Here is a 13,731-nt window from a genome sequence, read left to right as displayed (position 1 = left end):
TCCAGCTTCTTTCTTTTGTGGGTTTCTGTCAGAGCAATTCCTGTGCACTGCTAAAAAATACAATTCTCCTGAAGATCTAATTGGTTTTATTAAGTGATCTGTGAAGAGGGCAGCATCCCATTTAGCAATTAAGAGATGGTCCCAGGAGCTATACAAAGTGGAAGGTATTTATAGGATGGGGCAAAAAGTTGTTAGCAAAAGAAAAGAAAGGATTATTTTAGGCCAGGTCAGCTTCTTTTGTGGAAGAAAGGAAAATCAGGGTTTTTATCATGTACATGGTGTTGAGCAGGAAATTTCAGATGGACTCTTGAAAGGTCATACTCCTGGGATTGTTTAGAGCCAGAACTAAGTCCTGATTTGTTTACTTGGGGGGCAAATGATTCCAATTTGAGCTTTTTTTCGATGTATTTATATAAGAGAGTGAGCACATGTGCATGTGTGGGGGGAGAGGAAGAGAGAGAATCTCAAGCAGACTCCCTGCTGAGCTGGAAGCCCCCTGCCTGGCTTAGTTTCATGACCCATGAGATTGTGACCTGGGCCAAAATCACAAGTTAGAGGCTTAACAGACTGAGACACCCAGGTGCCCATTTTTTCTTTTTTATTTTTTTAAAGATTTTATTTATTTATGAGAGACACAGACAGAGAGGCAGAGACATAAGCAGAGGGAGAAACAGGCTCCCTAGGGGGAGCCTGATGCGGGACTCGATCCCAGGACCCTGGAATCATGACCTGAGACAAAGCAACCACTCAGCCACCTAGGTGCCACCCCCCACAGTTTTTCTTTTTTTAACAGCAATGCATGTGACATGTACTTCAACCCAATTTCCCATTAAACTAGTTATCTTCCCCTGTTAGAATTTGGGCTAAATGAATTCACTATAGGCATGAGTGACATGAAACTCCTGATAAAATTTACCCCAACATCAAAGAGAGACAAGATCACTGATGTTGACTTAATTATTCCTCAGTTATCAAAGGCCTCTTTTCTCTTCTTGTCCTTCCTTCTTATACTAGTTTGGGAAACCTCCTACCCCAGTGCACTGCCACCCTGTGATTTAGAATTTTAAAAGCATGCAACAGAAGAATTTGACATATCTCTAAAAAATGTTAAATTTGATAGTATTGAGTTTGAGTTTGTTTTGGGGAGTTTGTCCTGTTTTGCTTTTTCATGGGAATAGTCTTACCTGAGATTTGATTGGAACTTCTCGAGCCCAGATCGTAATTTCTGAGCCAAACTTTACTCTGTTGTGTAGCCCCCTGTATGATGTCTTTGTATCATACCTGGCCTATTTGTTAACTAGATTCGATGCAAGTGGCTAATATTACATAGAGAGGGCAATGGAGATCGTTTTTGGAATCAGTAACAAATTTCAGCTCATTTGGACATGAAGATTTCTTAGTATTTGTTTTAATAGAAATTTCAGTTTCTCTGTCTCCCCCTTTGTCTTTCTCACTCTCTTATCTTGGTTTTTGAATCAAATAGAACCTGCTGAAAACATATCATTGTTCATCTTTTACATATAATATTTAATTCACTTTATTTCATGTCTCCAAGCTTGTTCACTTCTTTCCATGAAACATATTACAACAGGACTATTCATTGTCCTTTACCCTTAAAAAGTGACTTTATTCTTCTTTATTCTCGCTTTTGCTTTCATTGTGTTTTGCATGATTAGCAGGACTTACCTTATTGCTTATACAGTTGACTCTTAAACAATACAGGGGTTAGGGACACCTACTCCCTTGCACAGTCGCAAATCTGAGTATAACTTTGGACTCCCCAGAAACCTAACTACTAATAGCATACTCTTGTTAGGAGGCTTTACTAATAACATGAACAATTAACATATGTTCTGTATGGTAGTATAAACTGCATCCTTACAATAATACCTAACTTTTTCTTTTTTTTGCAGGGGGCACTTCTGGGCTGCACAGTGTATTTGTGAGTCTTCAAAAATTGGCACAAATCTCCAAGAATTTTTCCAGTGTATTTATTGAAAAAAAAATCTATGCACAAGTAGATCTGTGCAGTGCAAATCCATACTGTTCAAGCATTAACTGTAATTGTGTGGATTTGTATTGTACTAGCTACCACTCTTATCTTACCTAGCAGCAAATTGAGCAACTAGCACAGGTTAAGAAATGTTTTGTGATTGTTTATGAATTTTTGAACCACTGATGATATTTTGGTGTATTTCCTACACTCTTTTCTATGCATGTATTCCTATATACATATTTTTAAATAATGCTTATCATTATATTCTGAACATTTCCTAATGTACCTAAATATTTTTCAGGGACATAATTTTCAAAGGCATATAATAGACCATGTGAATATACTAACATTTATTTAGCCATCCCCTTATTGTCAGACATTTAAATTATTTGTTTTTCTGTCATTCTAGCTAATTGACCAATCTCTGTAACTCATAAACCTTTATGAGCTTTCCTGACTATTTCTCTAGGATAAATTCCTGGAAGGAGAATTACTTGGTCACAGATTAAGAATATTTTTAAAGCTATTGCTACAGATTTTGTAAATGTCCCCTGGAAGGGTTATACCAACTTAAATCCAATGGTATATGATGGGGTTTTGTTGTTGTTGTTGTTGTTGTTGTTTTTTCTATAACAGTGCAAAATATTGTCTGCTAAATCCCATGGTGTTTGATTCCTTAATGATTTTCCTCTCAGAATAAGCAAGTGAAAATAACTTTTGGGTTCTCTTGCAAGAATTATAACCAGTTTGGAGTCATGATGTATCATAACAACCGACTCATAAAGTCTTTTGAGAAGGTGGGATGCCAGGTGAAGGTGAGTGGTTAATGTTTCTTTGTCATAGAAGCCTGAAAAGAGAAAGAAGAGGATTTGAAATTTACAAAGGGGATAGACTCATTAATTGCTTTTACTCCCACCTTATGATGGTTGTTAAATCTGATCCTGGAACTCTGTGTTATCAGTGAGCTGTCTTTGGTTGGAAAGCTCTTTCTACTTCTCATTCTTCACCAGTGATAATTAATCCAGGAGCTTTACTGAATGCATTTTCCAGGTAGCTGTTGAGAAGAGAGAGTATTAGAACACCAGTAACTTTGCCATGTGTATTGGTTTATTAGTGTTTAAGATAGCTCTTTCTACTTTCTTGGAGAGACAATAAGGCACAGTAGAAGCAGAATGAAATTTAGTGGTTGATGACCACTAAATTTGACCCGGATTTGAGTTCTGCCTTTTCCACTTAAAATCTGAGGAACTTTAACTAAATTTTTACATTTCTCTAAGGCTCATCTTTCCTTCCCTGTAAAATAAAAGCAACAGAAATGATTTTATCTGCTCTGCCTACCCTACAGCTTACCAGGCTGAGAAGCTTAAATGGGATAAATAATGAATATACTATATAAACTGAACTGTACAAATACTACCATCATCTTTAATGTTTTAATGGCATGTTCAGGTTGTCAGATCCACAAATATCCTATTCATTCCCATTTTATAGATAAGATTGCTAAAGCATGAAAGATGATAAACTGCTTTGCGTTACACAGTAGGACAAAGTTATAGAAGATCTAGGATAGCTAATTTACAGCCTATGCTGCTTTTCATTGTTATATCATCTTTATATGTACAACACATATATGAATGCCATCCTAATTACACCTTGACTTTTTAAATCCCAAAGTATTTTATATCAGCTTGTCATTAATAACCACTGCTAGTCTGACTCCCTTTTTTTTTTTTAAAGATTTTATTTATTCATGAGAGACACACGCAGAGAGAGAGACAGAGAGAGGCAGAGACACCAGCAGAGGGAGAAGCAGGCTCCATGCAGGGAGCCTGATGTGGGACTCAATCCCAGGACTCCAGGATCATGCCCTGGGCCAAAAGCAGACACTAAACTATTGAGCCACAGAGGCATCCCCTGACTCCCTTTTGTAATTGTTTGGTAGCCTACATATATAAAAATTATTTATTTTTGTAGAGTGTGATGTTTACATATTATCCTTAAAATTGCTTTTCTGATGAAGGTTGGTTTCTATTCCATAGAAAAGTAGTATGTAGCCTTGTTTGTCTTTGTTGTTGTTGTTTTTTTTAGCATTGTCATTCTTTGTTCAAAGGAAATCTTACAGCAACCCCATAATATAAAACAGATGAAGGTGGAAGTAGTGTGCATGAAGTAGAGATGGCTATTAATCCCTGGAAAATCCTAGAGAATCTATGGATCATAGTCTGAAAATCTCTGCCTTAGAATTGGTCAGAGGTTCCAGTCCAGTGGAATACTTGTGGTCTGTTCAAGTTCATCCTGGGTATTTCTCTAGATGTTGCTGTACTTTCCTTGCCTTTGAATGTTATGTAACCTTTCTATTACTGCTTAAAATCAAAAGGAAATGCTTCCAGATGGTCAACAGTAATGTAAGTGTTGAACTTAATATTTTTTTTCGAAGCCAACTCATGGAGAAGGTGTGGGAGTAATTGGAGTCATCGAGTGCAATTTCTTAAAACCTGCATATAACAAACAAGACTTTGAATACACCAAGGAGTACCGGTGAGTCACTCCCAACCTGAGGTGTTTCTGATAGTCTATTCAGATCTGATTCTATCCTCTGCAATCTCTCAAATCATCACTAAAAGCCAGCCAGATGAGCTGAGAATTCCTTTAAACCACTCTTACAAGATGAGAGATAAAATTACTTGATTTTTCAATGAAAGCTTATTGATACATTATATAGAGAGAGCCCAGTTGAGATAAAATTTACCTTTAAAAAGTATGGAAAGAGGGATCCCTGGGTGGCGCAGCGGTTTGGCGCCTGCCTTTGGCCCAGGGCGCGATCCTGGAGGCCCGGGATCGAATCCCACGTCGGGCTCCCGGTGCATGGAGCCTGCTTCTCCCTCTGCCTGTGTCTCTGCCTCTCTCTCTCTGTGACTATCATAAATAATAAATAAAAATTTAAAAAAAAAGTATGGAAAGAGCATGGCAGTCACTTCATAAGATACTTCTGGTAAAACAAAGAGTTGGGATTGATCTTAATGAAAAGGGATGAAAGGATCTGCAGGCATCAAATATGTTAGGGGGAAAAAAAAGCCACAGTTTGAAGTTTGTTCCAAAAGAATTTCTTGAAGCCGGTGAACAGATTGAGAGGAAAGCAGCAGGAGAGATATGTGTGTTTTCATGGAAGCATCTAGATTTCATAAGTGAGACAAAAAATGAAAAAGGAACTTGACACTGAGGCTGAAACAGCAAGGATATTTTTAGGAGACAAAAAACGGAGTCAGTGAAGCCAAGATAACAACAATTTGTTGTAAAACTTTTAGCGAGGGATGGATTATTCATTCCTTCTTAAGTATATCTCCTATGTGCTAGCTACTAGGGACAGAAGAATGAAAGATAAGAATCCTTGATGCCTGTGAACTAACTAGATGAGATGAGATGTATGCAAAGAAGAAACAAATACCCATAAAATAGTTGCTTCAATGGAGGATACATGCAAAATGGGAAGAGCCTTTAAATATGCCTAAAGGGTCAAACAAAGCTTCACAGAGCAGATCCTACTTGAGCTTAATCTTGAAGGAGAAATTGGAGTTTGCTAGGTAGACAGATAGGGAAAAGACATTCTAAGCAGAGGAAAGTCTAGGCAGGAGAGGGTAGGCGGTGTTCTAGTAGTAAGGAGAAAGAAGGTATGAGGACATTTGGTGTCCTTTTCCCTAAAACCTCATAGCAAATTTTAGAGGGGGGGCGGGAAGCACTTCCCCAAATTTCTTTTGGTTTGTACCCAAAAAATGTAGTAGAATTAGTTAAATCTTACACCATAATTTATCAGGAGCCATAGGAATTTTCGGTTTAGTGCTTGAAAAAGAGACAGCTGTTTGGATGGCAACCCTAAATTAATTTCAGGGCAATGGGTTCTTGATTCCTCAGGCCACCCAGTGGGTGTGGTAACCACCTGCCCTCAGTTTAAGGAATATGGCCTTTTAAATGAGTCTGATCCATAATAGAGATCTTCCACTAGGACCTGACTCTTAAGAGTGAAAGTTTAGAAATGACATCAGTTGGACAAGTCTCAGAGCCAAGTCATTCTTTTTTTCTCTTGAGTGAAAGGAACAGTGAATTTCTGGTGAAAATGAAATAGTTAAGATTTGTGAAATCCAAATATTAGATATTAAACAGTACTTAACATCTTTCTTATATCATCTTTGTTACTCCCCACATCTACCTTTTAAATTTTAGAGGGATTAGACCTTGGCTTGTGATGTTTTGTTTTACTATGATGAGTTTGAGGTGATTGCAGGGCATTTAAATAGAGATATTCCATAGACAGTAGTTTTATCTAGTTAAATATCTAGGATTTTTGCTTAAGGAGCTTAATATCTGCTACACATTTTATTGAAAACAGGAAACTAGTATACTATCCTACATAATCTTTTGAGGATAACAATTTTTTTTTATTTGAGGATAACAAATTTATATTACTTTTATCCCAATTCTGGCATCATTATCCTTTTTCACTGTATTTTATATAAATGAAAAGATGTTTAGTTAAAAAAAAATAGAAGACTTTGAGAAGGGGATTAGAGAAGGCTGTCTGCTATCAGAAACTCATCCTAAGAGTATGATAGAAATCAAAACTGCAAATGCTAAAAGAGATACCAGCCATCATAGTACTGGAATGTCTACAAATAAATCATCTGTAATATCACTCTTAATAGTTATGGATATCAGATTTCAGCTGCAACTATCAGGACTCAAACTGACAACGTTTTTAGAGTGAATTTCAGCTTAAGAAATATGAACACACACCCACTGACCACCTCACTGGTGCAATGGCACCATGGCTGGGCTTTGTGGAGTCTTCCAGAGAAATTCAAGGTATGGATGCTGCCTTTCAGGAGCTTACAGTCTGTTTTTAATGATGAATTGTCACATATGTGAAACAGTTTAGACAGCAATAAAATGGCTGTGTGATCAGTCAAAACCTAAGTGATATGGTACAGGAAAAATGCCCTGATAGAACAGATAGGGAAGGTTTTAGGTGGAAGTTATGACTTGAGATTTGTCTGAAAGGATACAGGACTTAGAAACAGGAGGGAAGGAAATTCCAGGATGGAACTATAGCATGACAAGTAGTGACAGGAACTCAAAATGGTGAGAATATAGGGTGTGGGAAGAGGACACAACTAGAATGAAGGGAAATAGAGTCGAATAGACAGAACAGGGCCATCTCCTGAAGCAGGAATTGGCACACTTTTCCTGTGAAGGGTCAGGAAGTAAATATTTTAGGTTTTGTGGGCCATGTGGTCTGTCACAACTACTCAGTTCTACTGTAGTATAAAAGCAGTATAAAAGCCCTAGACAATAAGTAAAGGAATGAGCATGTCTGTGTCCAAGACATTTTTTTTTACAAAAGCAGGCAGTGCCTGAATTTGGTCCACAGTCTGTAGTTTGCCGACTCCTACCCTAGAGCCACAGTTCCCAGACTGCATGTCAAACTGCACATAATAAACTCAAACAGAGGGGAGCAATAGGATATTCTATATTTTTGAGGAAAGTACCGTGATACTCAACTTCTATCTCTAAATAATAGAAATGATCTTTTCTTCCTGTTCGAGCAAATCACCACAAACTTCGTGGCTTAAGACAATGCTGATTTATTGCCTTAGAGTTCTGTAGGTTAGAAGTCCCAACACAAATAAAATTTCTGCCTAGCCTCACTAGGCTAAAATTAAGGTTAGCAGGGCTACATTCCTCTCTGAGGGCTCCAGGGGGGGAATCCATTTCTAGAAGTTTCCAACTCCTAGAGGCTGCTGGCATTCCTTGGCCTGTGCATGGCCCTCTCTCTCCATCTTCAGAGCCATCAGTGGTGGGTCAAGTCCTTCTCACATCACATCACTCCGATGATCCTACTTCTTTTTTTTTTTATTGGTGTTCAATTTGCCAACATATAGAATAATACCCAGTGCTCATCCCATCAAGTGCCCCCCTCACTGCCCGTCACCCAGACACCCCCACCCTCCACCCACCTCCCCTTCCACCACCCCTAGTTCGTTTCCCAGAGTTAGGAGTCTCTCATGTTCTGTCTCCCTTTCTGATATTTCCCACACATTTTTTTCTCCTTTCTCCTTTATTCACTTTCACTATTTTTATATTTCCCAAATGAATGAGACCATATAATGTTTGTCCTTCTCTGATTGACTTATTTCACTCAGCATAATACCCTCCAGTTCCATCCACGTTGAAGCAAATGGTGGGTATTTGTCGTTTCTAATGGCTGAGTAATATTCCATTGTATACATAAACCACATCTTCTTTATCCATTCATCTTTCGATGGACACCGAGGCTCCTTCCACAGCTGGGCTATTGTGGACATTGCTGCTGGAAACATCGGGGTGCAGGTGTCCCGGCGTTTCATTGCATCTGTATCTTTGGGGTAAATCCCCAGCAATGCAATTGCTGGGTCGTAGGGCAGATCTATTTTTAACTCTTTGAGGAACCTCCACACAGTTTTCCAGAGTGGCTGCACCAGTTTACATTCCCACCAACAGTGCAGGAGGGTTCCCCTTTCTCCACATCTTCTCCAACATTTGTGGTTTCTTGCTTTGTTAATTTTCCCCATTCTCACTGGTGTGAGGTGGTATCTCATTGTGGTTTTGATTTGTATTTCCCGGGTGGCAAGTGATGCAGAGCATTTTCTCATGTGCTTGTTGGCCATGTCTATGTCTTCCTCTGAGATTTCTGTTCATGTCTTTTGCCCATTTCATGATTGGATTGTTTCTTTCTTTGCTGTTGAGTTCAATAAGTTCTTTATAGATCTTGGATACTAGCCCTTTATCTGATACGTCATTTGCAAATATCTTCTCCCATTCTGTAGGTTGTCTTTCAGTTTTATTGACTGTTTCTTTTGCTGTGCAAAAGCTTCTTATCTTGATGAAGTCCCAATAGTTCATTTTTGCTTTTGTTTCTCTTGCCTTCATGGATGTATCTTGCAAGAAGTTACTGTGGCCAAGTTCAAAAAGGGTGTTGCCTGTGTTCTCCTCTAGGATTTTGATGGAATCTTGTCTCACTTTAAGATCTTTCATCCATTTTGAGTTTATCTTTGTGTATGGTGTAAGAGAATGGTCCAGTTTCATTCTTCTGCATGTGGATGTCCAATTTTCCCAGCACCATTTATTGAAGAGACTGTCCTTTTTCCAGTGGATAGTGTTTCCTCCTTTGTCGAATATTATTTGACCATAAAGTTGAGGGTCCACTTCTGGATTCTCTATTCTGTTCCATTGATCTATGTGTCTGTTTTTGTGCCAGTACCACACTGTCTTTGATGACCACAGCTTTGTAGTACAACCTGAAATCTGGCATTGTGATGTCCCCAGCTATGGTTTTCTTTTTTAATATTCCCCTGGCTATTTGGGGTCTTTTCTGATTCCACACAAATCTTAAGATAATTTGTTCCAACTCTCTGAAGAAAGTCCATGGTATTTTGATAGGGATTGCATTAAACATGTAAATTGCCCTGGGTAACATTGACATTTTCACAATGTTAATTCTTCCAATCCATGAGCGTGGAATATTTTTCCATCTCTTTGTGTCTTCCTCAATTTCTTTCAGAAGTGTTCTGTAGGTTTTAGGATATAGATCCTTTACCTCTTTGGTTAGGTTTATTCCTAGGTATCTTATGCTTTTGGGTGCAATTGTAAATGGGATTGACCCCTTCATTTCTCTTTCTTCAGTCTCATTGTTAGTGTATAGAAATGCCACTGACTTCAGGGCATTGATTTTGTATCCTGCCACACTGCCGAATTGCTGTATGAGTTCTAGCAATCTTGGGGTGGAGTCTTTTGGGTTTTCTATGTCATCGGTGAAGAGGGAGAGTTTGACTTCTTCTTTGCCAATTTGAATGCCTTTTATTTCTTTATGTTGCCTGATTGCTTCTAGTACTATGTTGAATAGCAGTGGTGAGAGTGGACATCCCTGTCTTATTCCTGATCTTAGGGGAAAGGCTCCCAGTGTTTCCCCATTGAGAATGATATTTGCTGTGAGCTTTTCGTAGATGGCTTTTAACATGTTGAGGAATGTTCCCTCTATCCCTATGCTCTGAAGAGTTTTGATCAGGAATGGATGCTGTCTTTTGTCAAATGCTTTCTCTGCATCTAATGAGAGGATCATATGGTTCTTGTGTTTTCTCTTGCTGATATGATGCATCACATTGATTGTTTTACGAGTGTTGAACCAGCCTTGCATCCCTGGGATAAATCCTACTTGGTCATGGTGAATAATCTTCTTAATGTATTGTTGTATCCTATTGGCTAGTATCTTGTTGAGAATTTTTGCATCCATGTTGATCAGGGATATTGGTCTGTAATTCTCCTTTTTGGTGGGGTCTTTTTCTGGTTTTGGAATTAAGGTGTTGCTGGCCTTATAGAACGAGTTTGGAAGTATTCCATCTCTTTCTATCTTTCTGAACAGCTTTAGTAGAACAATGACCCTACTTCTGTCATCACATCTACTTCTCTGATTCTGACTCTTCTGCCTTCACTCTTCTTCTTTTAAGGACCCTTGTGATTACACTGGATAATTCAGCATAATCTTCCCCTCTTAAGGTCCGCTGGTAAGTAAGTAACCTTAATTCCATCTGCAACCTTAATTCTCCTTTGCCATGTAACCTGATACAGTCACAGGCTCGAGGGTTTAGGACATAGAAATCTTTGGAGGACTGGTATTCCACCTACCACAGCCTGCCCCCTGGGCTTCTAGGATCCACTTATATTTCACACACAAAATACATTCACCCCCTCCCAACATCCCCAAATCTCAACTATTATAGCAACTCTAAGACTTAAGCTCCTGTCTTAATGTCAGCAGTTCAGGATTCCCAAATCTCATTATCTGAACCAGGGGTGGGTCCCATGCAACTTGGGGTCAAATTCCTCTCCATTTCACTCTCAAAATAGAATGGTGGGACAGGCTTACCAGGTCAAGATATTCCAGTTCAAACGGAGGAAAATGGAAGGAAAACAGAGTCACAGGCCTCAAGCAATTTCAAAATCCAGCCACAGTAATGCCATTAAGTCTCAAGCCCTGCAACTAATGTTCTGGGGCTTGCAGCCTCCTCTGCTGAACTTGATGCTCTGCCCTCTGGGCTCATCACTGCACCCTCAGAGTCCTCTTTCCTTTTTCAGCAAAGGGGGTATGCATCCGTGGCTCAGGATCTTCATCGGCCTGTGTTCTGACTGTAGAGTTGTGGAGGTCCACCAACCTCCTTCTCATTTTGTACCCTCTCCATCCTTGTCAGCCTAGGGTAGCAATTTTCGTGCCAGGACACCATTCTCAGGAATCTTGTGGATCTTACATGTATGTCATGGATATTCACTCAGACAAGAAGCTCTTGACAGGTCTTTCCTAGATAATCCTATTTATATTCTTGGCTTCTGCTGAGATGGCTCTGGAGATCTGAGTCACATGTTTACTCTTTTCAAAGAGCTTTTTTGTGTGACAGAATACTCTGACCTTTTGATCTGACATATTAGCGAAAGGTTCTCTAGCCACAGCCCTGGCTTTTTCTCCAGAGTGTGCTTTTCTGATCATGAATGTCTCCATTTTAGTATCTTTTGCTGTCTGGAGATAAGCTGAGGACTTACAGAAACATTAAGTCCTGGTCCCTTTTTGTCCAAGAGTTCCCTCTCAACGTCTTTGTCTCCTCCCATATTTTATGTAAGCAGCCTGAAGACACTGGGCCACACTGTCAACAGGTTGCCTGGAAGTCTCCTCGGCTAACAGTCCTGTGGCATCATTACAAGTTTTGCTTTCCACGGAACTGCAGGACACACTCCTGTTAAGCTCTCTGCCACTATCTAATCGGGATCACCTTCCTCAAATTTTCCAGTAGCATGTTCCTCATCTTCTCCCAAGCCTTCACCAGAAGCAGTTCCACCATCTGTGGTTCTGCTAACAGTCTGTTCCCAGTAATGTAGGTATTCTCTGAGGAAATCTTTGTTTTCTCCCCCATGGCCCTTTACCTCCTTCTGAGCCCTGACCAGGGGAGGGGGGCCCAACCTCCATATTTCCACTAACTGTTCAGTCTAGAATCTAGATTCAGTCTCAGCCATTTCTGTCATGGTCCACAGATTCTTCCAGCCCCTGCCCACTGTGCAAATCTAAAGCTACTTCCATATTCATAGGTATTTGTTGTACCAGCACCACCTTTCCGAGTACCAAGATTTGTTTCATTCCTTTTGACTACATCATACCTTGGCAAACCTGGGTTTTCATTGGTTGCTGTGACAAAAAACTAAGTGATACATGAGAAGCAGGGTTGAATAAGAAATGAGGGGAGCTGTGTCCAATTTCGTTCCAAGGTTTGGGTAGTGGCACCCCGCCCAGCAGGCATACACACACACAGCCATCCCATTAGTGATTGTGGCTACTTAAGAATGAAATAAAATCTTTTTTTTCATTTGATATGCATTATTTTCTCAAATAGATACTAAATGTTAGCATATAAATACTGATTAAATTATTTGTACCTAACTTGTCTAGTAACCAAACCTGGTCCATATTGGTTTTGACCTACGGGTAGCATGAAAAACTTGAGACACAAGGGGTGCCATGAACCGAGAAGGTTTAAGAACAACTGTCTTAGAGGAATGTTGGATAGAGTAGCTGATGCCTTAGACAGTGGGAACTTCATTGTGTTTTCTTGACTAGGGGAGTGACTTGAAACAGTTCTATCTTCCGGATATAGTATATTACAACCATATACTGCTTTATGGTTCTTAAGGTGCTTGGCATGAATTAGGTCAGCTGATAAATCTGAAAATGACGCAGGATGGATTGAAGGAAGGATTAAAGGGTCTTGGAGTAACCTAGGTGTGAGATGAATGTCTGAAACAAGAGCCATGGAAAAGGAAGTAGAGGACAGATGCTGTGAAGAAAAGCTCAAAAGATTTTGGTGGCATGTTAAATAAGGGGTATAAAGGAGAGAAGAGAATCAAAAGATCACTGCAAAGTCTTGAATTTAGTACAGTGGGATATTGGCAGGGATCATTGATAAAGTAATGACTCTACTTTGGACAAAGGAACCATTTCATGGGGTGGCGATGGTGGAAACTAGACTGTAGGAGGTTAAGATGGGAGAATGAAGAGGAAGTAGTAGGTGTAGACCACATAGACCAGGATTGGGGAAGCCAAAGGAAGGAGATTAATAGAACAGTGGAGTCAAACCAGGGTTTTTTGAGAAGAAATGGTATTTCAGAATACATGGCAGTGGTTATCTTAGTTGAGGTGGTGGTTATGTGACTGTATACATTTGTCAAAACTGATGGAACTACACACTTAAAAAGATGCATTCTACTCTGTAAATTTTACCTGGATACATGAGAACAGAGCTTTATTTTTCTTTTTAGTTAAGATAAAATTCACGTACCATGAATGTCACCATAATTAAGTCTTCACTGTAGTGGTGCTTAGTATATTCACAAATTGTACAACCATCACCAGTATTGAACTCCAAAACATCTCCACCATCCCAGAAAGCTACTCCTTGTCCATTAGCAGTCATTCCAATCCCTGGCAACCACATAATCTATTTCCCTTTTTTCCCAGTTTCTTTTTTATCACAGTAAATATATATGTACCATAAAATTTACCATCCTAACCATTTTTAGGTGTATTGTTAAGTGGCATTAAGGACATTCACATCATCATGCAACCATCACTACCACCCATCTCTAGAACTCTTTTCATCTTGCAAAAC

The 13,731-nt window shown here is 39.4% G+C and overlaps 1 protein-coding gene across 3 annotated transcripts in view; it reads left to right on the top strand.

Annotated features, from left to right (window-relative positions):
- MORC4 (MORC family CW-type zinc finger 4) overlaps positions 1–13,731 on the top strand; it is a 54,097-nt gene that overhangs the window by 17,633 nt on the left and 22,733 nt on the right. For all 3 annotated transcript variants that reach the window (XM_041741537.1, XM_041741536.1, XM_041741538.1), the window contains 2 exons: positions 2,692–2,811; positions 4,434–4,534. In XM_041741537.1, coding sequence (XP_041597471.1) covers positions 2,692–2,811; positions 4,434–4,534 — 221 coding nt within the window. The remainder of the gene's footprint in view (positions 1–2,691; positions 2,812–4,433; positions 4,535–13,731) is intronic.

The sequence above is a fragment of the Vulpes lagopus genome, chromosome X, assembly GCF_018345385.1.
Source record: "Vulpes lagopus strain Blue_001 chromosome X, ASM1834538v1, whole genome shotgun sequence".
NCBI lineage: Eukaryota > Metazoa > Chordata > Mammalia > Carnivora > Canidae > Vulpes > Vulpes lagopus.
This window is presented reverse-complemented; position numbering and strand designations above follow the sequence as displayed.